Below are 25,443 nucleotides of genomic sequence, written 5' to 3' on the forward strand. Positions count from 1 at the left end.
CATGTGCATAGGGGTCGACTGCCGCTGCGGTGCATGAGGACGCATGCGCAGCGGGGCCGTGGGTGTACGCGGCGCAGCGCGGCAGCCCTGATGGCCCGGCATGGGTTACCGCTGCTGCCCCTGCTGTCGCTCCTGGTCGGCGCGTGGCTCAAGCTAGGTCAGTGAACCGGCCGTCCATCCTGGGGGCGCTGGGAAGGGGATGGGGCGCTCCGCCCTGACGGAAGAGAGCCCTAGGCCCTTCTGCCGGCTTCCGGGATGCGGCTGCAGCGGCGGGCTGGGGAGGTAGCTCTCGGTGCGCGTGGCGCTTCACCGCCTTATACTTTTCAACTTCTTGCTGTGGAATCTTTCAAACCTAAAAAAGGGAAAGAGAGGCCGGGCGCGGTGGCTCGAGCCTGTAATCCCAGCAGTTTGGGAGGCCGAGGCGGGTGGATCACTTGAGGTCAGGAGTTGGAGACCAGCCTGGCCAACGTGAAACCCTGTCTCTACAAAAATACAAAAACAAAAAAACACAACTATCCGGGCGTGGCGGCGGGTGCTTGTAATCCCAGCTACTCGGGAGGCTGAGACAGGAGACTTGCTTGAACCCAGGAGGCGGAGGTTGCAGTGAGCCGAGATCGTGCCATTGCATTCCAGCCTGGGCGACAGATCGATACTTTATCTCAAAAAAAAAAAAAAAAAAAAAGACCGGACGCGGTGGCTCACGCCTGTAATCCCAGCACTTTGGGAGGCCGAGGCGGGCGGATCACGAGGTCAGGAGATCGAGACCATCCTGGCTAACACAGTGAAACCCCGTCTCTACTAAAAATACAAAAAATTAGCCGGGCGTGATGGCGGGCGCTTGTAGTCCCAGCTACTAGGGAGGCTGAAGCAGGAGAATGGCGTGAACCCCGGGGGGTGGAGCCTGCAGTGAGCGGAGATAGCGCCACTGCACTCCAGCCTGGGCGACAGCGAGACTCCGTCTCAAAAAAAAAAAAAAAAAAAAAAAAGGAAAGAGGAGAATATAACGAGGAACGACCCCCGCCCCCACGTACTCCTCGGCCAGCTTAAATAGCTGCCAGTTTGTGGCCAGTCCTGCTCCTGCGGAATCGCACACTCCCCCTCTCCTGGAGCCATTTGGAAGTGGGTCCAGACATTATCCCATTTTATTCTAGGGATTTATTAAGCTTGAATAGTCAAACCGTTTCTCACCTAAAAAATTGACAGTGCTTCTTAATAATATATTCAGTCTGTTCAGATTCATCTATTATCTCATAAATGGTTTTTAACGTTTGCTGGCTGAATTAGGGACAAAATCTCATACATTGCAATTGTATGTTATTTCTTAATTCCGATTCAATCTGAGATTTCCCTACTTACTCCTTTTATTTATTTATTTATTTATTTTTGGTGGGGCGGGGGGCAAGGTCTCGACGTGTTGCCCAGGCTGGAGTGAATGGTTCCATCATAGCTGACTGCAGCCTCAAGCAATCCCTGCCTCAGTTTCCCAAAGTGCTGGGATTACAGGCGTAAGCCACCACGCCAGGATGATCCGTTTTTTCCCTTTGCAATATATTTGTGAAAGAAACTGAAAATGGGCCAGGTGAGGTGGCTCACGCTTGAAATCCCAGCACTTTAAGAGCCTGAGGCGGGCAGATCACGAGGTCAGGAGTTCGAGCAGCCTGCCCAACATGGTGAAACCCCGTCTCTACTAAAAATACAAAAAAATTAGCCGGGCGTGGTGGCGGGCGCCTGTAGTCCCAGCTATTCAGGAGGCTGAGGCGGGAGAATCGCTTGAACCCAGGAGGCGGAGGTTGCAGTTTTCCGAGATCGGGCCACTGCACTCTGACCGGGGCAACAGAGCAAGGCTCCGCCTCACAAAAAAAAAAAAAAAAAAAAAAAAAAAAAATCAAAGACAAAACAAAACAAAAAAAACGAAAAACTGAACATGGATGAAATCACTGTGAGTGTGTCAGAATAAGAGATCCAAAGATAGGATCTTGAGGAACATCAAAAGACAAGGACTCTGCCTTGAAAGAAGTTGTAGTGCTTAGACATCCTTTCTTGGAAAGACACTGTGAAGTGGTGCATCAGCTGAAGCAGTATGGCTTATTGGAAACAGCACCGTAAAGAGACCTAAATCTAGTCCTGTCTCCTGCTAACCAGCTCTTTAAGTCATATTTCTTTTTTGGGTCTTGGTTTGCTCCTGTGGAATAAGGAGGTTGAAGCAAAGACCCTTTTTTATTTTTTATTTATTTATTTATTTTGAGACAGAGTCTTGCTGTGTCCCTCCAGGCTGGAGTGCAGTGGCGCGATCTTGGTTCACTGCAACCTCCGCCCCCCCAGGTTCAAGTGATTCTCCTGCCTCAGCTTCCGGAGTAGTTGGGATTACAGGTGTACACCATCATACCTGGCTTATTTTTGGTTTTGTTTGTTTCTTTGAGACGGAGTCTCGCTCCTGTCGCCCAGGCTGGAGTGCAGTGGCGTGATCTCGGCTCACCGCAGCCTCTGCCTCCCGGGTGCAAGCGATTCTCCTGCCTCAGCCTCCTGAGAGCTGGGATTCCAGGCACCTGACACCACGCCTGGCTGATTTTTGTATTTTTAGTAGAGACGGGGTTTCGCCATGTTGGCCAGACTGGTCTCCAACTCCTGACCTCAGGTAATCTACCCGCCTCGGCCTTCCAAAGTGCTGGGATTCCAGGTGTGAGCCATCGCACCTGGCCGGTCCTTTTTAATTCTATGATTTTCTGAGGCATTCATACAAGTCTAAAGGTGCTCATTCAACTATTTGGCAATAATTATGCACTTATGGCAGAGGCCAGGGATATACTGTCAAACATATATGTATTATATGCTTCTCTTCTGGCTCATATAATGGTGAGAATCACTAAGAACTGATAAGAGTTCAGTAAGTGGAGAGGAAAAGGCAGAGAAACAGCATGAGCAGAAGGATGGAAAGAAAGTGCTAGATGTATTTTAGGATAGAGTGTCTAAATTCACCTAGCTGGGACAAGGGCTTGTGTAGAAGAAGAAAAGGACTTGTGTAGAGGAAGAAAGAGGTAAGTGCAAATATACCATGTGTTCAACATTTCACCCATGCTATCTTATTGTTATTATTATCTTTTTATTTTTTATTTTTTGAGACAGGGTCTCACTCTGTCACCCAGGCTGGAGTGCAGTGACACAATGATAGCTCACTACAACCTTGAACTCCTGGGCTCAAGCAATCCTCCTGCCTTAGCCTCTGCACCCTGTCTCTGAGCCATTGCTCCTGGTTCCATGTTATTTTAATTGATACAGCTGCTACCTAAGAGATAGTGAGATATTATCCCTATTTTTCATACTTATTTTTTTCTTTTATTAATAAGCTATGGTCGTCCATAGATATCCCCATTTTTCAGATGAAGAAATTGAATCTCAGCTGGGCGTGCTGGCTCACACCTATAATCCCAGCACTTTGGGAGGCTGAGGTGGAAGGATCATTTGAGCTTAAGAGTTTGAGACCAGCCTGGGCGACATAACAAAACCCCATCTCTACAAAAAATACAAAAATTAGCCAGGTGTGGTGGTGCACACTTGTGGTCCCAGCTACTCAGGAGGCTGAGGTGGGAGGATTGCTTGAGCTGACGGGGGCAGAGGTTGCAGTGAACCCAGAGTGCACCACTGCACTCCAGTCTGGGTGACACAGCGAGATCCTGTCACGAAAAAAAAAAAAAAAAAAAAAAAAGACAAGAAATTGAATCTCAGATTAAGTAATTTGCCTAAGGTTTCCCAGCAAATTAAGTGGCAGAACAAGAATGTGAAGCCAAACAAACAAAACGCAAAAGGAATTTTCTTTTTTTCTTTCTTTCTTTTTTTTTTTTTTGAGACAGAGTCTCGCTCTGTTGCCCAGGTGGAGTGCAGCGGCACAATCTCGGCTCACTGCAAGCTCCGCCTCCCGGGTTTACACCATTCTCCTGCCTCAGCCTCCCAAGTAGCTGGGACTACAGGCGCCTGCCACCACGCCCGGCTAATTTTTTTTTTTGTATTTTTAGTAGAGAAGGGGTTTCACCGTGTTAGCCAGGATGGTCTTGATCTGACCTCGTCATCCACCCGCCTCGGCCTCTCAAAGTGCTGGGATTACAGGTGTGAGCCACCGTGCCCAGCCCAAAAGGAATTTAAAGCCAGATTTTTAAGCCTCCACATTTTTTGTTGTGTTTTGTTATACCATCATGAGTATTGCATATGATCCAAATATTACCACTTGTTTTATATATATGCATGTATTACTGGTAACTCTCTTTTTTCTTTGCAGGAAATGGACAGGCTACTAGCATGGTCCAACTGCAGGGTGGGAGATTCCTGATGGGAACAAATTCTCCAGACAGCAGAGATGGTGAAGGGCCTGTGCGGGAGGCGACAGTGAAACCCTTTGCCATCGACATATTTCCTGTCACCAACAAAGATTTCAGGTACATCAGGTATTCTTCCAGGAGGAATGAAGACTCTCTCTAATCTCATTCTTTTTTCTTTCCTTTTTTTTTTTTTTGTTTTTTGAGACTGACTCCCTCTGTCACCCAGGTGCTGGAGTGCAGTGGCGCAATCTCACTCACTGCAACCTCCACCTCCCGGGTTCAAGCAATTCGCCTGCCGAGCAGCTGGAATTACAGGTGTTCACCACCACGCCCGGCTAATTTTTTTTTTTTTGTATTTTTTTGGTAGAGACGGGGTTTCTCCATGTTGGCCAGGCTGGGCTCGAACTCCTGACCTCAACTATCTGCCCACCTCAGCCTCCCAAAGTGCTGGGATTACAGGCATGAGCCACTGCACCTGGCCTCATTCTTAATATCTAAAGGAAAACTAACTTGTTCACTGTCACGTGTCATCTTTGCAGTGTACTATGGGATATGTTATTCAGATGGAGAACCTGAAATCCAAAGAGGTTTGACTGACTCAGTTAGTGGATGAGCTTGGCCTGGAACTCAAATCCCTGGGCTCTTGAGCCAGTGCATTTTCCATTACACTGGGCATAGCACTGAGAAATATAAGCAAACGCCAGTCACTCAACAGAAACCTCTTCTACATGGGGAAGGGATTGGGAGAAGGGACATCATAGTAGAGTCCTTTAAATTCCCCTTATAGGCCAGGTGTGCTGGCCCACACCTGCAATGTGAGCACTTTGGGAGGCCGAGGTGGGAGGATTGCTTGAGCTCAGGAGTCTGAGACCAGGCTGGTAACATAGGGAGACCCTATCTCTGCTAAAATAAATAAATAAGTAAATAAGTATATAAATATACATACACACACATATATATATAAATATATATATATAACAATCCATCTTACCCTGACAATCTGCCCCCTGAAACTTACTAAACCATACCAAAGTATATGAAAATTCATTTTATTATTATTATTGTTATTGTTATTATTTTTTTGAGACAGGGTCTGGCTCTGTCACCCAGGCTGAAGTTCAGTGGTATGATCTCAGCTCGCTGCAGCCTCTGCGTCCCAGGCTCAAACCATCACCTGGGACTACAGGTGCACACTATCACACCCGGCTTATTTTGTTTTGTATTTTTGGTAGAGACAGGGTTTTGCCCTGTTGCCCAGGCTGGTCTCGAACTCCTGGGCTCAAGTGATCCTTCTGCCGTGGCCTCCCAAAATGCTGGGATTATAGGTGTGACCCACCATGCCTGGCCTTGAAAATCCATTTTATTTATTTGTATTTATTTATTTATTTAGAGACACAGTTTTCCTCTTGTTGCCTAGGCTGGAGTGCAATGGTGCGATCTCAGCTCACCACAACCTCCACCTCCTGGGTTCAAGCAATTCTCCTACCTCAGCCTCCTGAGTAGCTGGGATTACAGGCATGCACCACCACGCCCAGCTATTTTTTGTATTTTTAGTAGAGACAGGGTTTCTCCATGTTGGTCAGGCTGGTCTTGAACTCTTGACCTCAGGTGATCCACCTGCCTTGGCCTCCTGAAGTGTTGGGATTACAGCTGTGAGCCACCACGCCCGGCCAAAAATCCATTTTAAAAGCCCAATTTTTCACTTCTATTTGGTTCAGTGTTTTTCACCTCTTAAATGGAGTTAATAACAATAACACCTCTTATATCTGTCTCTGATGGTTGTTGTGAGATTAGATATGTGATGAAGGGCTGGATGCAGTGGCTCACGTCTGTAATCCCAACAATTTGGGAGGCTGAGGTGGGAGGATCACTTGAGCCCAGGAGTTCGAGACCATCCTGGGCAACACAGACCCCATCTCTACTAAAAATTAAAAAAAAAAAAATTAGCCCTTCATGGTAGCACACACTTGTAGTCTCAGCTAGTAGGGAGGTTGAGGCAGGAGGATCACTTGAGTGTGGAAGGTTGAGGCTGTAGTGAGCCATGATTGCACCACTGCACTCCAGCCTGGGCAACAGAGAGACATCCTTTCTCAAAAAAAAGAAAAAAAAAAAAAGATGTGCTGGAGACCTTTCAGAAAAGAGACACATTCCCCACCCTTAAATCTCCTGCTCAGTGGCTTTATTCATGATCTCCAAAAACAGGAGATAACTTACATGATCTTCAGCTGGTAAGTGTATGAACAAAATATGGTATGTCCATACAATAAGATACTACTCATCGATAAAAAGGGACAGACTACTAATGGCAACAACATGGATGAATCTCAGAAGCCTTTTGCTAAGTGAAGGAAACCTCCGCCAGATCCAGAAGACTACATACTGTATGATTCAAGTTATATGGTGTTCTGGGAAAGGCAAAACTATAGGGACAAAAAAACCTGGTCCGTGGTTGGTGAGTTGCAGGGAAATTTTTTTGGAGGTGACCGATGGAACTATTCTGTATCTTGATTATTGTAGTGACTATATGCTTTGTCAAACTCACAGAACTGCTGAGCACAGTGGCTCATGCCTGTAATCCCAACACTTTGGGAGCCCGAGGTGTGTGGATCACTTGAGCTCAGAATTTTTAGACCAGCCTGGGCAACATAGTGAGACCCCATCTCCGCAAAATTAGCTAGGCATGGTGGCATGCACCTGTAGTCACAGCTACTTGGGAGGCTGAGGAGGGAAAATTGCTTGGGCCCAGGAGGTCAAGGCTGCAGTGAGCTGTGATTATGCCACTGCACTGCAGTCTGGGTGACAGAGTGAGACCCAGTCTCAAAATATAAATAATTAAAATAAATCGGGAGGCTGAGGCACGAGAATCGCTTGAACCCAGGAGGTCGATGCTACAGTGAGCCATGATTGTGCCACTGCACTCCAGCCTGGGTGACAGAGTGAGACCTGGTCTCAAAAAAATAAATGATTGGTTGGGCGCGGTGGCTCACACCTGTAATCCCAGCACTTTGGGAGGCTGAGGCAGGCAGATCACAAGGTCAGGAGTTCGAGACCAACCTGACCAACATGGTGAAACCCCATCACTACTAAAAATACAAAAATTAGCCAGGTGTGCTGGCATACACCTGTAATCCCAGCTACTCAGGAGGCTGAGGCAGGAGTATCGCTTGAACCCAGGAGGTAGAGGTTGCAGTGAGCTGAGATCACGCCACTGCACTCAAGCCTGGGCCATAGAGTGAGACTCCGTCTAAAAATAAATAAATAAATAATTAATTAATTAAATAAAAAATAATTTGGGCACAGTGGCTCATGCCTGCAATCCCAGCACTTTGGGAGGCCGAGGCGGGCAGATCATGAGGTCAGGAGTTTGAGACCAGCCTGGCCAACATGGTGAAACCCGTCTCTACTAAAAAGACAAAAACTAGCGGGCATGGTGGTGTGCACCTGTAATCCCAGCTACTGGGGAAGCTGAGGCAAGAGAATCGCTTGAACCCAGGAGGTGGAGGTTGCAGTGAGCTGAGATTGCACCACTGCACTCCAGCCTGGGCAACAGTCTTTTTGAGACAGAGCAAGACTCTGTCTCAAAAAAAAATATTGGCCAGGTGTTGTGCCTCACATCTGTAATCCCAACACTTTGGGAGGCCACTTTGGGTGGATCACCTGAAGTTAGGAGTTCGAGACCAGCCTGGCTAACATTGCGAAACCCTATCTTTACAAAAAATACAAAAATTAGCTGGGCGTGGTGGTATGCGTCTGTAATCCCAGCTACTTAAGAGACTGAGGCTAGAGAATCACTTGAACCTGGGAGGTGGAGGTTGCAGTGAGCTGAGATTGTGCCACTGCACTCCAGCCTGGGCAACAGAGTGAGACTTTGTCTCAAAAAAATAAATAAATAGGACAGGTGTGGTGGCTCACGCCTGTAATCTCAGCCCTTTGGGAGGCCGAGGCAGGTGGATCACTAGGTCAGGAGTTCGAGACCAGCCTGGCCAACATGGTGAAACCCTGTCACTACTAAAAATACAAAAATTACCTGGGCGTGGTGGCAGACGCCTGTAATCCCAGCTACTTGGGAGGCTGAGGCAGGAGAATGGCGTGAAACTGGGAGGCGGAGCTTGCAGTGAGCCGAGATCACACCATTGCACTCCAGCCTGGGCGACAGAGTGAGACTCCATCTCTAAATAAATACACAAATAAACAAACAAATAAAATAAAAAATTAATTAACCTCACAGAACTAAACACTGAAGAGAGTGAATTTTACTGTATGTGAATTCGTTGTATTCTAATTTAAAAGAAAATCACTCAGGCTTCAGGTTAATTCCTTGGCAATCATGAACACTCTGTGGTGTATAACTTACAGGACAGGGATATCTGAAGTTTCCTGGAGCAGGAGAAGATGGGGTGGGCACAGAACCTCACCAGCTGAACCAGCTGAACTATGTCTTTACAGGGATTTTGTCAGGGAGAAAAAGTATCGGACAGAAGCTGAGATATTTGGATGGAGCTTTGTCTTTGAGGACTTTGTCTCTGATGAGCTGAGAAACAAAGCCACCCAGCCAATGAAGGTGAGAGAACCTGGTCTTGCAGCTGAGGGGATAGGAGTGGGACCTGGACAGGGAATCCTGTGGGACATGGGTTACCTGGGACACAGTGGAGAATCAGACCTGAGAGGTGGAGGCAGAGGGGAAGCAAGAGAAACTCACCATGGAGCGTCAGATCAGTACACACTCCCAGGAAGTTAACCCTGAACCCAAGTTAGCTCTTGCCTAAATGTCCAAGTCAGGATAGGGTCCAAGGAACTTGAATCAAGAGATCACCTTGGTGGGCCAAGCATGGTGGCTCATGCGTATAATCCCAGCACTTTGAGAGGCTGAGGTGAGTGGATCACCTGAGGTCAGGAGTTCAAGACCAACATGGCGAAACCCCGTCTATACTAAAAATACAAAAATTAGACAGGCATGGTGGCACGCTCCTGTAATCCGAGCTACTCAGGAGGCTGAGGCATGAGAATCGCTTGAACCTGGGAGGCAGAGGTTGCAGGAGCCGAGATGGCGCCACTGCACTCCAGCCTGGGTGACAGAGTGAGACTGTGTCTCAAAAGAAAAAAAAAAAAAAGAGAGATCACCTTGGCAAGCCAACCTCTAATAAGGGTGGTAAGATGGGCTGTATAAAGATTCCAGTCTCAGCTGGGCGCAGCAGCTCACGCCTGTAACCCCAGCACTTTGGGAGGCCGAGGTGGGACAATTGCTTGAGCCCAAGAATTCAAGACCAGCCTGGGCAACATAGATCCCATATCTACAAAAAAAAGAAAAAAAAAATTAGCTGGGCATGGTCATGCACACCTGTCGTCCCAGCTACTCAGGAGGTTGAGGTGGGAGGATTACCTGAGTCCAGGAGGTTGAGACTGCAGTGAGCTCTGATGGTGCCACTGCACTCTAGCCTGAGTGACAGAGCAAGATCTTGTCTCAAAAAAAAAAAAAAAAAAAAAAAAAAATTCAGCCACAACCTCACTTAGACCACCTGAGTCTCAGCCTGACGTCTCTGTTCTGCGTCCTGTGGCTCAGTCGGGGAGGTGCCTTTGCTGGGCCGGAGCATCTTGCAGTCGGTCTCCTTCTTCTTCGCAGTCTGTACTCTGGTGGCTTCCAGTGGAAAGGGCATTTTGGAGGCAGGTAAGGGCTGATTCCACTACCTCATTTTCTACCCCTGCTTGACTCTTATTCTCCAGGCCCAGCCTCCTCTCTACCCCTCGTACATCCAGGAACACTGAGTTTCAAAGGAGGATAGGGGAATATCAGGGAAAGCGCTCAGCAGGCCTGTTTCACCTGCCCGAATCCTGTTTCCTGTTACCCATCCATTTCTCCCTTCAGCCTCCTGTAGTCTCTTTTTTCTGACTCCGACCACTCGTCGCTCACCCGGCTCTCTTCCAGCTCTCTTGCTCCATCTAGTGGTAAAAGCGAACGCGGGCGCCCTAAACCTAGCCTGCCTCCGACTTAATGCGCTCCCGGAAGCCTGTCTCACTTAATCCTGGCTGTCAGCCTGCAGGTCCTGGCTCTGGCATCCGAGAGAGACTGGAGCACCCAGTGTTACACGTGAGCTGGAATGACGCCCGTGCCTACTGTGCTTGGCGGGGAAAACGACTGCCCACGGAGGAAGAGTGGGAGTTTGCCGCCCGAGGGGGCTTGAAGGGTATCCAGATGATAAGGCGATTTTCCTTTATTCTTCTCCCCATCCTGCCCAGCATGAGGGGCTTTAAAGGGTGGAAAGGGGCTGGGCACGGTGGCTCATGCCTGTAATCCCAACACTTTGGGAGGCTGGGGCAGGAGGATCGCTTGAGGCCAGGAGTAAAAGACTAGCCTGGGCAATATAGGGAGACCCTGTCTCTCCGAAAAATACAAAAATGAGCTGGGCCTGGTGGCATGTGCCTGTAGTCCCAGCTACTCAGGAGGCTGAGGTGGGAAGATCCTTTGAGCCTAGGAGTTCAAAGCTGCAGCGAGCTATGATCGCACCACTGCTGTCTGGCCTGAGTGACAGAACAAGACCCTGTCTCAAAAGAAAAAGCGGGGGGGATGGGGCAGGAAGGGTCTGTGTTCCCTAGAGCAGTGCTTCTTAAGCTATCTGTGGTGGAGGACCAGTGTTTGTTTTTTTTTTAATTTCTAGTCCATCTCAGACTGATATAAAATACCATAAAAATTAATAACTGGAAAATTGAAAGAACAGACATAAAATATTTTATTGGAAATTCCACAGACATGTTACATTTCAATAAATATAACTAGAGCAACATAGCATAAGGAAAAAGAATTACCAAGACTACACACTTCTGCCTCTGGGGTACAGGGATTAATGTTAAGAATCACTGTTTGCGGCCGGGCGCAGTGGCTCATGCCTGTAATCAAAGCACTTTGGGAGGCCGAGGTGGGTGGATCACGAGGTCAGGAGGTTGAGACCATCCTGGCTAACACAGTGAAACCCCGTCTCTACTAAAAATACAAAAAAAAATTAGCTGGGCTTGGTGGCGGGCGCCTGTAGTCCCAGCTACTTGGGAGGCTGAGGCAGGAGAATGGCGTGAACCTGGCAGGTGGAGGTTGCAGTGAGCCGAGATCACGCCACTGCACTCCAGCCTGGGCGACAGAGTGAGACTCCGTCTCAAAAAAAAAAAAAAAAAGAATCACTGTTTGCTCCTAACTCGGGCATTTGTCATTCTGCAATCCTAATTACACAAAAAGTTAGGACAGCAAAAAGCAACTCCGCACATTAAACCCCTCTACACAATCTTTCAGTGAACACCAGGTACATCAGTGATCAAAGTTTTTTGTTTTTTGTTTTTTGTTTTGAGACAGTCTAGCTCTGTCGCCCAAGGCTGGAGTACAGTGGCACGATCTCAGCTCCCTGCAACCTCCGCCTCCCGGGTTCAAGGGATTCTCCTGCCTCAGCCTCCCTAGTACCTGGGATTACAGGCACCTGCCACCATGCCTGGCTATTTTTTTTTTTTTTTTTTGAGACAGTGTCGCTGTGTCGCCCAGGCTGGAGTATGGTGGTGCGATCTCGGCTCACTGCAAGCTCCGCCTCCCGGGTTCACGCCATTCTCCTGCCTCAGCCTCCCAAGTAGCTGGGACTACAGGCGCCCGCCACCTCGCCCGGCTAATTTTTTGTATTTTTAGTAGAGACGGGGTTTCACCGTGTTAGCCAGGATGATCTCGATCTCCTGACCTCCTTGGCCTCCCAAAGTGCTGGGATTACAGGCGTGAGCCACCACGCCCTGCATAATTTTTGTATTTTTAGTAGAGACAGGATTTCACTGTGTTGGCCAGGCTGGTCTCGAACTCCTGACCTCGTGATCCATCTGCCTCGGTCTCCCAAAGTGCTGGGATTACAAGTGTGAGCTACCGCGACCAGCCAGTGATCGAAGTTTTTAATATGACCTGTGAGGTTGCCTCTGGCTCATTCATTTATGCAATCTAAGTCCAATTTCAAGTTTCTTGATTTCTGTACTTTTCTCAACATGAACTGATAACAGATGCTTTATAAACTGGCTCAGGTCCCAGAACCATGCTTAGGATTACATTGCCCTGGAGCACATGAGGAGGCCAGGGCCCTCTAATGCAGTTCAGCAAGTGGAGAGGATGGGCATGGGAAATAAAAGCAGGTCATTCACTCTTTTTTCTCATCACCCTCTAACTTCCTTTTGATTCCCTCACTCTTTCTGTGTTCTTTTTCCCTTCCCTAATTCTTCACCTCCCCCTCCTCTGCTGCCTCCTTGCTCTCCTCGCAGGTCAAGTTTACCCATGGGGGAACTGGTTCCAGCCAAACCGCACCAACCTGTGGCAGGTAAGACCTACGTTCCTCCTTTCACCAAGCATTGACAGAGACCTGCTGGAGGCTGGGCACTGTGTTGTTAGGCCGCTGCATCCAGAAGGCTTGGGTTCTAATGCAACTGATGACTCATAAGCTGGTAAAGCAAAAGACAATGGGTCATAAGTGCTTTTTTTTTTTTTTTTTTTTTTGAGACAGAGTCTCTCTCTGTTGCCCACGCTGGAGTGCAGTGGTGCGATCTTGGCTCACTGCAACCTCCGCCTCCCAGGTTCAAGCGATTCTCCTGCCCCAGTCTCCCAAGTAGTTGGGATTACAGGTGCCTGCCACCATGTCCGGCTAATTTTTTTGTATTTTTAGTAGAGATGGGGTTTTGCCATGTTGGCCAGGCTGGTCTCAAACTCCTGACCTCAGGTGATCCACCCGCCTTGGCCTCCTAAAGTGCTGGGATTACAGGCATGAGCCACCGTGCCCAGCCAGCGTAAGTACTTTCTATTAAAGAGTTGTAGGGCTGGGTGCAGTGGCTCACGCCTGTAATCCCAGCACTTTGGGAGGCCGAGGCGGGTGGATCACCTGAGGTCAGGAGTTCAAGACCAGCCTGGCCAATATGGTGAAACCCTGCTTCTACAAAAAATAAAAGATTAGCTGGGCATGGTGGCATGCACCTGTGATCCCAGCTGCTTGGGCCTTGGGCAGGAGAATCACTTGAACCCAGGAGGCGGAGGTTGCAGTGAGCTACCACTGTACTCTAGCCTTGGCGACAGAACGAGACCCTGCCTCAAAAAAAAAAAAAGTGAATAAAAAATAAAACTAAAATAAGCAAATAAAAAAGCACTGTCCTGAGAACGCCAGCAGGAATAGGCTGCAGTGCTCAGGCATGAGACACGGGGGCAGGATGCAGAGGATCCTGTCTTCTTGAGGCACTGTGGCATGTGGGGTTCCAGGCAGAGGGCAGGATGTTGCTGAGAGTGGAGAAGTCAGGTGTGGGCTGGGCTTGACCTGGAGCCCTGTGGGTACAGGGGAAACACTCTTCCTAATCCAGCAGCGGGGGTCACCCTGGGGATGTGAGGTGATGGGTTTGGGAACTCTAGATAGGAATCTAGGTCACCGCCCCGTGCCCTTCCCCTTCCCCAGATGCGACAGCAAGACGACCTTGGTTTTCCTCTGGATAGGCAAGAGGACCTGCTTTGGGACAGGTGGTAAATCCTTTACCCTTCCTTTCTCCCATCAGGGAAAGTTCCCCAAGGGAGACAAAGCTGAGGATGGCTTCCATGGAGTCTCCCCAGTGAATGCTTTCCCCGCCCAGAACAACTACGGTAAGAGCTGTCTTGGGCTTGCGGCTGTGCCCATGAACTGGCTGTTGGGACCATCGTGTCTGAGAGAGGAGGCAGAGGGAAGCACCTCCCTTCTGCCATTTGGCCCCCAGGACCTCAGAGGGTAGGCGGGGTGGTCGGCGGGTCCCAGCCTGGCCTGACCCGCCGGTGGGGCTGCAGGGCTCTATGACCTCCTGGGGAACGTGTGGGAGTGGACAGCATCACCGTACCAGGCTGCTGAGCAGGACATGCGCGTCCTCCGGGGGGCATCCTGGATCGACACAGCTGATGGCTCTGCCAATCACCGGGCCCGGGTCACCACCAGGTAAGGGGCTTGGTCCCAGGCAACATGGGGCCTTGTAGCTGGGGGCTGAGGTCTGAATCCCGGTCCCAGAGTGTCCCCACCTTCACACCACCAACCGTCTGTGTGTAATGAGCTGGTCCCAGCACCTCCCTGAGCCTGTGCCCAGTTGTGGGTACAAAAAAGAAAGCCAGCAGCACTTGCTATGAAAAGCAAAGGGACCCAGGACACCTTGTGACTCTCCTGCCAGCTCTTGGTACCCAGGGAGACTGTGTATGGCATCTTAATTATGGGGTTTCTCCTCTTGTCCTTACCACTAGGTGGGCAAAGGGAGGGAAGTAGAATGACCACACCAGTAGGTCATTACTGGTGGTCATGGACTTACTGACTCTTCAAACTGGTGGGCACACGAAAAATCTTTTTTTTTTTTGAGACAGAGTCTTGCTCTGTTGTCCAGGCTGGAGTGCAGTGGCACAGTCTCAGCTCACTACAGCCTCAAACTGCCAGGCTCTAGCGATTCTTCCACCTCAGCTCCTCAAGTATCTGGGACTACAGGTGCGGCTAATTTTTGTAGAGATGAGTTTTTGCCATGCTGCCTAGGTTTGTCTCATACTCCTGGACTCAGGCAATCAGCCTGCCTTGGCCTCCCAGAATGCTAGGATTACAGGCTTGAGCCACTGCACCCGGCCGTGATATTCTCATTGCTTGTGAGAACAGCATTCTACTGAGCTGTTGTCAACTGCTAACATAGAAGTTAGTCACTGTCTTTTCTGCTCTCCAGTGCTGTCTCTTGGGGCCACTGTCCCTCCCCCTACTCTTGCAAGACTCCTTTTGTCCCAAAGCCCCTTCTTGCCCCCTTTCTCCCAGGACTGGCACAGGCTCAGGACCTGTCCTCACACCAGGCTTCTTTCCAGACCATGCTCTCCCCAGCCCTCATGCTCCCTGATCATGGCCGGCCCTGCGGATGAGGCAGGGAAGATGGGTAAGCCCCAGGCCTTTTTCTCAGGACGTGTCTGTCCTCTCTCCCCTTCTCTGCTGGCAGGATGGGCAACACTCCAGATTCAGCCTCAGACAACCTCGGTTTCCGCTGTGCTGCAGATGCAGGCCGGCCGCCAGGGGAGCTGTAAGCAGCCGGGTGGTGACAAGGAGAAAAGCCTTCTAGGGTCACTGTCATTCCCTGGCCATGTTGCAAACAGCACAATTCCAAGCTCGAGAGCTTCAGCCTCAGGAAAGAACTTCCCCTTCCCTGTCTCCCATCCCTCTGTGGCAGGCGCCTCTCACCAGGGCAGGAGAGGACTCAGCCTCCTGTGTTTTGGAGAAGGGGCCCAATGTGTGTTGACGATGACTGGGGACCAGGTGTTTCTGTTAGAGGCCAAGTATTATTGACACAGGATTGCAAACACACAAACAATTGGAACAGAACACTCTGAAAGGCCATTTGTTAAGCATTTTAAAATCTATTCTCTCCCCCTTTCTCCCTGGATGATTCAGGAAGCTGACATTGTTTCCTCAAGGCAGAATTTTCCTGGTTCTGTTTTCTCAGCCAGTTGCTGTGGAAGGAGAATGCTTTCTTCGTGGCCTCATCTGTGGTTTCGTGTCCCTCTGAAGGAAACTAGTTTCCACTGTGTAACAGGCAGACATGTAACTATTTAAAGCACAGTTCAGTCCTAAAAGGGTCTGGGAGAACCAGATGATGTACTAGGTGAAGCATTGCATTGTGGGAATCACAAAGCAAATAGTACTCCAGAAAGACAAATATCAGAAGCTTCCTATTCTTTTTTTTTTTTTTTTTTTTGAGACAGGGTCTTTCTCTGTTGCCCAGGCTAGAGTGCAGTGGTGATCACGGCTCACTCTAGCCTTGAACTCCTGGGCCCAAGCAATTCTCCCACCTCAGCCTCCTGAGTAGCTGGGACTACAAGTGTGCACCACCATGCCTGGCTAATTTTTTGAATTTTTATAGTGATGGGATCTCACTCTGTTGCCCAGGGTGGTCTCGAACTCCTGGCCTCAAGCGATCCTCCCACCTCGACCTCCCAAAGTGCTGGGATTACAGGTGTGAGCCACCTCGCCTGGGCCCCCTTCTCCATATGCCTCCAAAAACATGTCCCTGGAGAGTAGCCTGCTCCCACACTGTCACTGGATGTCATGGGGCCAATAAAATCTCCTGCAATTGTGTATCTCAGACATTTGTGTGTCTTTGATCCTCACCCTGTGACCCTAAGGGAAGAAAGCCTGAGTGTCAGTAACTCTGGGCCTCCCCTAAAGAGAAATGGAGATGGTGGCTCATCTAGGAAGTAGAGGAGCAGGGGGTTCCTGGTTCTCAGGCCACGTGTGATCTCTGCCCACCCAGGGCCTGCCCCAGCCTGCAGGTATTGCTGTGTGGTGGGAACACCCACTTCCCTTGTGCACAGCCTTTGAGAGGGGATCGTGGCCTCAGCTCCAGGGGTTCCTGGCCAGGGCCAAGTGCTCCTTCTGCAGAGGCCTGCACGCATCTCACCCCTTTGACTTGTATTTCCATGGCTTCCCCTCCCCACCTGCCCCCTAGCCCTCCCTGACTGGCCAGCCCCTCAGTAGTCCTCCTCGGCCAGGGAGAGGAGCACGGCCTTGGGTGTGTTCTCGAAAAGGGCTGCCCGGTTCTGCTGCTGCCCCTTCTTCACCCAGTGGCCATAGATTCGGAAAGCGTAGGCGTCGATGAGCCGGCGCAGAGGCCGGAGGGCATAGGGGTCTCGGATGACGATCTCCCGGGTCACAGGCTTCACCCGGCGGTACTGGTAGTAGATCCGCACTGAAGCCAGCACGGTCAGAGCGATCACCTGCAGGGCCAGGCGGAGAAGCTGGGCTGCAGCCCCCGCCCTGCCAGGCCCTGCCCCTCCAGCACAGGGACGCTCTGGGCTCGTTTGCCACGAAGCCTTGGGTGGCTTCTGCGGGGCCTTCCTAGTGTCCCCCACTTCCCACTGGGATTGGCCAGCATCCTCAGGGACCGAGCCAGTGGGCTGACACCTGCCGTCTTTGAAGCCATCACAGGGCAGCTGGGAGGGGAGGGATGGGTACTCTGGAAATTCACGGGGTGTAAGGACTCCTGGGAGAGGAGGGGGCTTAGAGGTTTGCACTTAGGGAGCTGGCGGGCCTGGATCAGGACGCTTAGTACCTTGAACTTCCCCCGGGGGCTGAAGTGCCGCACTTCCTCCACCACGTACTGCTGGAAGAAGGGGTGTGCCAAGGCCTCTTCCGCTGTGTAGCGGTTCTGGGGTTGCACCACCAGGAATCGGGAGACCTGTGAGGAGGAGAGGGGAACCGAGAATGTCAAGGCAGGTCCCCTCCAGCATGTCAGGAGAGGCGGGGCCTCCCCGGGCAGGGGCGCCTGGCATCGCGGCCCTGAGCCCAGGAGCCAGTTGGCCTGGCCTCTCACCAGGTCCTTCACGGTGTCCGAGTAATCATCCCACTCAGGCGAGCCAAACTGGTAGTTGCCGCTCATGATCATCCTCAGCATCAGCATCTGCTTCCGGTGCCAGAAGGGCGGGGAGCCGGCCAGCAGCGTGTACATGATGACGCCAGTGCTCCACCTGGACATGCGAGGGCCCAGGGCCACTTACCCAGCGCCAGGGGCACCGGCCCAGCCCTGCCTACTTCCTCTCTTGCCCAGCCTAGCTGGGTGCTCCTCCTTTCCCGGCGCACTCACATGTCCACCTCTTTCCCGTAGCCCGGGTGGTCCTCATTCATGGAGCACTCGATAATCTCAGGGGCCAGGTAACTGGGGGTCCCGCAGACCTCTGCAGGAACAGTCATCATCAGGGCAGGTCAGCAGGGCACTCAGAAGAGGAAGTCCAGGCTGGCCGCAGTGGCTCATTTCTATAATCCTAGCACTTTGGGAGGCCGAGGCAGGCGGCTCATCTGAGGCCAGGAGTTCGAGACCAGCCTGGCCAACATGGCGAAACTCCATCTCTACTAAAAATACAAAAATTAGCTGGGCGTGGTGGCATGTGCCTATAGTCCCAGCTACTCAGGAGGCTGAGACAGGAGAATCGCTTGAACCTGGGAGGTGGAGGTTGCAGTGAGCTGAGATCGCCCCACTTCACTCCAGCCTGGTGACAGAGTGAGACTCTGTCTCAAAAAAAAAAAAAGAAAAAGAGGAAGTCCAAAGAGACAATGGAGATGATGGAACAGAAATGGCGCTCGGGCTGGGACTCCCCCAACATCCACCAACTTCAGGGCCCAGGGCAGGGCGGGATACTGCCCACAGGGCCACCACCTCATGGCCCATTGCTTCCCTGGTCACTTCTAGCCATCCTGGCCTGGAACAAGGGTAATGGGAACCTGGGAGAGGACTTACCTGAAGAAATGCCTAGCCCTGCTGGGCATGGTGGCTCACGCCTGTAATCACAGCACTTTGGGAGGCCGAGGCGGGCGGATCATAAGGTCAGGAGTTCGAGACCAGCCTGACCAACATGGTGAAACCCTGTCTCTACTAAAAATACAAAAATTAGCCGAGCGTTGTGGCGCGTGCCTGCAATCCCAGCTACTCAGGAGGTTGAGGCAGGAGAATCACTTGAACTCGGGAGGTGGAAGTTGCAGTGAGCCGAGATCGTGTCACTGCACTCCAGCCTGGGCGACAGAGTGAGACTCCATCTCAAAAAAAAAAAAAAGAAAGAAAAAGAAAAAAAAATCCCTAGCCCTTGAAATGGTGGAATTTTTATTCCAGGGAACAATTAAGTTAGGGGAGAAACCCAGACCATCTCTATTCTGCAGACGGTTGATTGAGCACCCGAGGCCTGGACGTGGGCCAAGGCCATGTTACCAGACCTCGCAGCCTCTCTCCCGGCTCCAGCTGGCAGGAAAAGCCAAAGTCTGTGAGCTTGATGTTCATGTTGTCATCCAAGAGAATGTTCTCGGGCTTCAGGTCCCGGTGCACGATGTTGAGTTTGTGCAAGGTGCAGATCACCTCCAGCAGAGCTCGCATGATCTTTCTAGGGTGGGGCACACACTTGTTACTCTTCCTCTGCTCAGGGTCAGGTAACAGGCAGGGAGACACAGCTCACATTTCAGCCACACTGCAAGGGAGCAGCACACACGCCCAGCCCAGACATGTGCACGCCCTGACTCCCCTGAGACCCCAGTGCCTGTGGCCCTAAGCCACGTGGGAGGGAGTGGAGAGAAGGGCAAAGGGACCCTCACCTGGTTTCCTTCTCACTCAAGGTGACCTTCTCAGTGAGGTAGTCAAAGAGCTCCCCTCTCTTCATCCTGTGGAAACAGAGGGTTGATAGCTGGATCGGTCCCAAGACCACCACTGCCCTTACCCTGCTCCCAGAGAGCTGCCTTCCGCCCTGATACCTCTAGAAGCTAAGTGGGCCACTCTCCGTGGAGAACCACAGTCTGGGGAGAGGAGCCGGGGAAGTGAGGAGAGAAGTGTTCTGGAAGAACTGGGAGAAAAGCAGAGGAGGCTGGAGAGGTGGCCCACATCAGGGGCTCAGGCTCTCATCAACCCTCCGAGGAATAGAGATGGCCTAGGTTTCTCCCCTGACTGAATTTTTCCCCTGGAAAAATTTTTCCCACCATTTCATGAGGTAGGCATTTCTTCAGCTAAGTCCCCTCCCCAGGTTCCCATTACCCTAGTTCCAGGCCAGGATGGCTAGAAGTGACCAGGGAAGCAATGGGCCCCGAGCTGGTGGCCCTGTGAGCAGTACCTTGCCCTGCCCTGGGCCCTGAAGTTGGTGGACTTGGGAGAGTCCCAGCCCAAGCACCATTTCTGTTCCATCTCTATTGTATCAGTGTCTTCCCATCTGTGGAAGTGACAGTGTGGACTGGGATGTATCGGAGCCTAAATGATGGCTGGAGGCTGAAAGAGGGGACTATTAACCACTGGCCCAGGACCCCAGACCCAGATCAGAAGGACGTGAGTATCCCAATTTTTTTTTTTTTTTTTTTTTTGAGATGGAGTTTTTGCTCGTCACCCAGGCTGGAGTGCAATGATGCAATCTCGGCTCACTGCAACCTCTGCCTCCCAGGTTCAAGCAATTCTCCTACCTCAGCCTCCCGAGTAGCTGGGATTACAGGTGCCCACTACCACACCCAGCTAATTTTTGTATTTTTAGTAGAGACAGCGTTTCATCATGTTGCCCAGGCTGGTCTTCAACTCCTGACCTCAGGTGATCACCCGTCTCAGCCTCCCAAAGTGTTGGGATTACAGGCGTGAGCCACCACGCCTGGCCGAGTATCCCGATTTTTTCCCAGGAAACAAATGGGAAGAATCGGCTGTGCAAGAGTTGCAGGAGCAAAGTTTGCCAATTACGGGATTAAGAATTGAGGTTCAATCTTCTTACCTCCTGGGATGATCTAGAAAGGACTCTGCTAGAACAATCTAGTTATACCCTGGAGGGCTCCTCAGGGCAGCATTAAAAATAGCTTCCCCCAGCAACTTCTTCAAAGGTTAAAGACATTTGAGCTGTCCCCAAGGGCTATACAGGACAGTGCCACAGAGCAGTCGAGACAGCTGCAGCTGGTGAGTCTGGAGGGGTCCGAGAAAGTCTTCCTCTGTTGCCCAGGCTGGAGTGCAGTGGCACGATCTCAGCTAACTGCAACCTCTGCTTCCTGGGTTCATGCCATTCTTGTGCCTCATCCTCCTGAGTGACTGGGATTACAGATATCTGTCACCATGCTGGGCTAACTTTTGTATTTTTTGTAGAGATGGGGTTTCGCCATGTTGCCCAGGCTGGTCTTGAACTCCAGGCTTCATCTGATCCGCCTGCCTCAGCCTCCCAAAGTACTGGGATTACAGGGGTGAACCACCATGCCCGGCCTTAATTTTATATTTTTTTGTAGAGATGGGGTCTCACTTTGTTGCCCAGGCTGGTCTCAAACTCCTGGCCTCAAGCAATCCTCCCACCACAGCCTCCCAAAGTGTTGAGATTACAGGTGTGAGGCACTGTGCCTGGCCCATGATAAGTCTGGAATTTGCATTTCACAGAGCACTTTGTATTGTTCACATTTGATGCTTAGCAATAAGGGGCTCATCTTACTAATCCTATTGATGCCAAAGCAGGGGCATGATGATGGTGGTGATGATGATGATGATATTGATCTTTGGACCACACCCCAGATGCAACCTCTACCACCTGCCTCTCTCCTCGATACTGCTGGCCTCCCTTTTTCCAATCCCGCCTCATTACAGTCATCCCTAGATAGTCAGTGAGATCTTTTCAAAAGGAAGTCAGCCTGGGCGCAGTGGCTCACGCCTGTAATCCCAGCACTTTGGGAGGCCGAGGCGAGTGGATCACTTGAGGTCAGGAGTTCGAGACCAGACTGGCCAACATGGCAAAACCCTGTCTCTACTAAAACAGTACACACATAAAAAATTTGCTGGGCATGGTGGTGGGTGCCTGTAATCCCAGCTACTTGGGAGGCTGAGGCAGGAGAATCAGTTGAACCCAGGAGACGGAGGTTGCAGTGAGCCGAGATCGCACCACTATACTCCAGCCTGGGCGACAATAGCAAAACACTGTCTCAAAAAAAAAAAAAAAAGTAAATCAGATCATGTCACCCTCCCAGTCTTGACCCTCCAAACTCCTTACCATGGCTAAAATGCCTGCAGGACCTGGTCTTTGGTGCTGACTGACCTTACATCCTGCCACCCTCTGCTGGGTCACTTCCTGGACATGCTTTCCTGACCACTCGGTCTGAGGAAGCCCCTGTCTCTTGCTAACCCCTTGTTCTACTTTATATATGTCTACAGTCATCCCTCTTTATCTGCATAGGATATGTTCCAAGACCCCCAGTGGATGCCTGAAACCATGGATAGCACTGAAGCCTATACTTACTATGTTTTTCCTATATGTACATACCTAAGATGAAGTTTATAAGTTAGGCACAGTCAGAGACTAACAACCAGTAATAAAACAGAACAATTATATCACTATACTGTGCCAGGCACGGTGGCTTATGCCTGTAATCCCAGCACTTTGGGAGGCCGAGGTGGGAGAATCACGTGAGGCCAAGAGTTTTGGGGTTTTTTTGTTTTGTTTTGTTTTTGTTTTTGAGATGGAGTTTCGCTCTCGTAGCCCAGGCTGGAGTTCAATGGCGTGATCTCGGCTCACTTCAACCTCCGCCTCCTGGGTTCAAGCGATTCTCCTGCCTCGGCCTCCTGTGTAGCTGGGGCCTCAGCCTCCCAAACTGCTGGGATTACGGTTGTGAGCCACTGCGCCTGCCTGTAGCTAATAATTATTAGTATTCACACTATGCCAGTCACTGTGCTATTATCACTCCCATAATACTGATGAGAAAACCAAGATTTAAAGAAATGATCCAGCCCACAAGTGGTGAACCCAGGTTTCCAAACCCGGCAGCCTGACCCCAGGGTCTGATCTGTCTAAACACCGTGATTGTATTTGGCATCCTCAGCGCAGGAGCTGGCTGTGGTCTCCAGGCAGCCCTGGGGTTGGGGAGGGGACAACAGTCGGAGGTTCTCTCAGGTGTGGCTTGCTCCAGTGCTGGGTACTTACAGGTCAAACACCAAGAAGAAGAAAGTGTTGGTCTCATAAGTGTCCTTCAGCTGTACTGAAATGGAAATGGCTAGCTTGTCTCAAGTAGCAGGGGAGCCCAGGCAGGGGCAGCCGGGGCACGGGGCTCAGGGACCGAGGCTGCTGTGGGCTAACTTCAAAAGCTGACAGGGGAATCAGGAGGGTGCTCAAAGACGTCAACCTGGGATGTGGGCAGGCCCAGGGACTTTATTATTATTATTATTATTATTATTATTATTATTATTATTAGAGACAGGATCTCACTGTCTCACCCAGGCTGGAGTGTAATAGTGCAATCATAACTCACTGCAGCCTCAAACTACTGGGCTTGAGTGATGCTCTTGCTTCAGCCTCCCGAGTGGCTGGGATTACAGGCATGCACCAGCACGCCTGGCTAATTCAGCCCAGGGACATCAAACCCCCATTCCCCTGCCTGCATCCATCCCTGCCTGGGACCCCTTCTATCAGAGCAGTGAGGGTGGAGCTGGGAGCCTTGAGCCTGGGTGGTTCTAGCTGGCTGTGCGGTGGGGCCACACTCCCTGGCTTGGGCTGTCAGGGCAGAATCACAGGGGGGCACCCCGCCGTGTGGCTTGGGGCCATCACTCACTGATGTTGGGGTGCCCCGAGACCTTGCGCAGGATGTCCACCTCCTTCAGCGTGGCTTCTCGCAGCTCCCGCACCTCCTCCGGGCTGAAGCTGCCTCCACCGGTGACGTCGATGACCTTCACGGCGTACTCCTGGCTCGTGGGCTTGTGGATGCATCGCCTGACCACACTGCTAACGCCCCTGGGAGTGCAGAGGACAGATGGCCTTGGGGGGCCCCTCACCCCATGGGGGGTCCCAGATTAGAGGCTGCAGCAGAGATGTCCTGCCCTTGACAGAGATTTACACTTTCCCCCAACTTCCTCTGAGCTTTTGGAAATGGTGGATGAATAAATACAGGCACAGACAGGTGATTTGCCCAGAACTGGTGAGTAACAAGCCTGCTCTCAGGCCTTGTGACTCTTTTTTTTTTTCCTTTTTGAGCCGTTCAGTGCTTTTTTTTTTTTTTTTTTTTTTTTTTTGAGACGGAGTCTCGCTCTATTGCCAGGCTGGAGTGCAGTGGCACAATCTTGGCTCACTGCAACCTCCACCTCCCAGGTTCAAGCAATTCTCTTGCCTCAGCCTCCTGAGTAGCTGGGACTACAGGTGCCTGCCACCACACAGAGCTCATTTTTGTATTTTTACTGGAGATGGGGTTTCAACATGTTGGCCAGGCTGGTCTCAAACTCCTGATCTCAGGTGATCCTCCTGCCTCGGCCTCCCTGCTATTGCAGGAAGTGCTGCTATTGCAGGCATGAGCCACTGTGCCTGGCCCCCCCTTTTAAAAAAAAAATAGAGATGGTTAGCCAGACCTGGTGGCACATACCTGTTGTCCCAGCTACTAGGGAGGCTGAGGTGGGAGGATCACTTGAGCCTAGGAGGCAGAGATCGTAGTGAGTCAAGATCATGCCACTGTACTCCAACCTGGATGACAGGGCAAGACCCTATCTTAAAAAAAAAAAAAAAAAAGATACAGGGTCTTGCTATGTTGCCCAGGCTGATCTTGAACTCTTGGCCTCAAGCAATCCTCCCACCTCAGCCTCCCAAAGTGCTGGGATTACAGGTGTGAGCCATTGCGCCTGCCCCTGGGAACTTTTTGCTGGGAGAGGTTTCTCTTATCTGTCCTGGCTTCAGGAGGGCAGGACCCCAAACAAAGGGTTTCTCCAAGTGAACAGCACTTTGGGGATGAAAGTGGCGTTAGTACTTGGGGTGGAGCAGAGCTGGCTGTAGCCCACAGGGTCTGCTGGAGCCTAGGACAGCACTTCGTGGGGAAAGCTTGGGCTTTACCTGCCCAGGATCTCTTTGGGCTCATAATTCTCATAGAAGTCCTGTGCAGAATGAGAGTCCGGCAGTGCCTCGTCCCGGGTCATGCTCAGATCTTCAGTGAGGGAACTCTGGGTGGCTCTGAGAGGGGAAAAGAAAGAAGCTGTCAGCCTTCCTGACCCAGGGGCTGTTCTCCTTGGGGTCTGGAACTGTTTCTCACTCATCGTTACATCTCCTGGCTCTACACTGGCCTATAGTGAATGTTCCAAATAAATGTTTGTGAATTGAGGCTGGTCGTGGTGGCTCACACCTATAATCCCAGACTTTGGGAGGCTGAGGCAGACAGATCACTTGGGCCAGGATTTCGAGACCAGCCTGGCCAACATGGTGAAACCTCATCTCTGCTATACAAAAATTAGCCGGGTGTGGTGGCACACGCTTGTAGTCTTAGCTACTTGGGAGGCTGAGGCAGGAGAATCGCTTGAACCCAGGAGGCAGAGGTTGCAGTGAGCCGAGATCGCATCACTGCCCTCCAGCCTGGGCGACACAGCCAGACTCCGGCTCAAAAAAAAAAAAAATCTTCTTTGTAGAGATGGGGTCATGCTCTGTTACCCAGGCTAGAGTGCAGTGGTACGATTATAGCTCACTGCCGCCTCAACCACCTGGGCTCAAGTGATCCTCACACCCTAGCCTCCTGAGTAGCTGGGACTAAAGTATCCCCCAGGCTGGAGTGCAGTGGCACAATCTTGGCTCTCAGCTCACTGCACCCTCCACCTCCCAGGTTCAAGCGATTCTCCTGCCTCAGCCTCCCAAGTAGCTGGAATTACAAGCACCTACCACCACGCCTGGCTAATTGTT

General features: G+C 51.0%; 2 protein-coding genes across 15 annotated transcripts in view; one reads left to right on the forward strand and one right to left on the reverse strand.

Annotated features, from left to right (window-relative positions):
- Positions 1 to 16,412, forward strand: SUMF2 (sulfatase modifying factor 2). Of its 10 annotated transcripts, none has more exons than XM_063605714.1 (10): positions 1 to 157; positions 4,271 to 4,427; positions 8,757 to 8,871; positions 9,871 to 9,975; positions 10,342 to 10,492; positions 12,579 to 12,634; positions 13,848 to 13,932; positions 14,110 to 14,254; positions 14,668 to 14,785; positions 15,273 to 16,412. In XM_063605714.1, exons 1-10 carry the CDS (start codon positions 34 to 36, stop codon positions 15,390 to 15,392), a joined length of 1,176 nt encoding a protein of 391 aa, XP_063461784.1. In that variant the 5' UTR covers positions 1 to 33; the 3' UTR covers positions 15,393 to 16,412. The 10 variants fall into 10 exon arrangements, with proteins under 10 accessions (XP_063461784.1, XP_063461783.1, XP_034820051.1 ...); XM_063605713.1 differs by having other exon boundaries at positions 14,688 to 14,785; XM_034964160.2 differs by having other exon boundaries at positions 9,931 to 9,975.
- PHKG1 (phosphorylase kinase catalytic subunit gamma 1) overlaps positions 15,664 to 25,443 on the reverse strand; it is a 20,284-nt gene continuing 10,504 nt past the window's right edge. Inside the window, exons 2-11 of one of the 5 annotated variants that reach the window (XM_034964150.3) lie at positions 24,610 to 24,726; positions 23,348 to 23,526; positions 22,723 to 22,777; positions 19,912 to 20,007; positions 19,403 to 19,468; positions 19,031 to 19,194; positions 17,910 to 18,000; positions 17,640 to 17,793; positions 17,379 to 17,504; positions 16,003 to 17,043 (exon numbers count right to left, since the gene is read on the reverse strand). In XM_034964150.3, the coding sequence (XP_034820041.1) occupies positions 16,798 to 17,043; positions 17,379 to 17,504; positions 17,640 to 17,793; positions 17,910 to 18,000; positions 19,031 to 19,194; positions 19,403 to 19,468; positions 19,912 to 20,007; positions 22,723 to 22,777; positions 23,348 to 23,526; positions 24,610 to 24,692 (1,260 nt within the window). In that variant the 5' untranslated portion in view covers positions 24,693 to 24,726 and the 3' untranslated portion in view covers positions 16,003 to 16,797. The other 4 variants (XM_008963810.4, XM_055115976.2, XM_063605738.1 and 1 more) reach the window with 4 other exon arrangements.

The sequence above is a fragment of the Pan paniscus genome, chromosome 6 (assembly GCF_029289425.2).
Source record: "Pan paniscus chromosome 6, NHGRI_mPanPan1-v2.0_pri, whole genome shotgun sequence".
Lineage (NCBI taxonomy): Eukaryota > Metazoa > Chordata > Mammalia > Primates > Hominidae > Pan > Pan paniscus.

Excerpts from the sequence above, each read along its gene's own strand:
- SUMF2 (XM_063605713.1), top strand. The coding sequence starts at position 34 with ATGAGGACGCATGCGCAGCGGGGCCGTGGGTGTACGCGGCGCAGCGCG. Across the intron at positions 13,933-14,109 it reads CCCCGCCCAGAACAACTACG|GGCTCTATGACCTCCTGGGG; the intron begins GTAAGAGCTGTC and ends GTGGGGCTGCAG. Across the intron at positions 14,255-14,687 it reads CGGGCCCGGGTCACCACCAG|GCTGGAGTGCAGTGGCACAG; the intron begins GTAAGGGGCTTG and ends TCTGTTGTCCAG.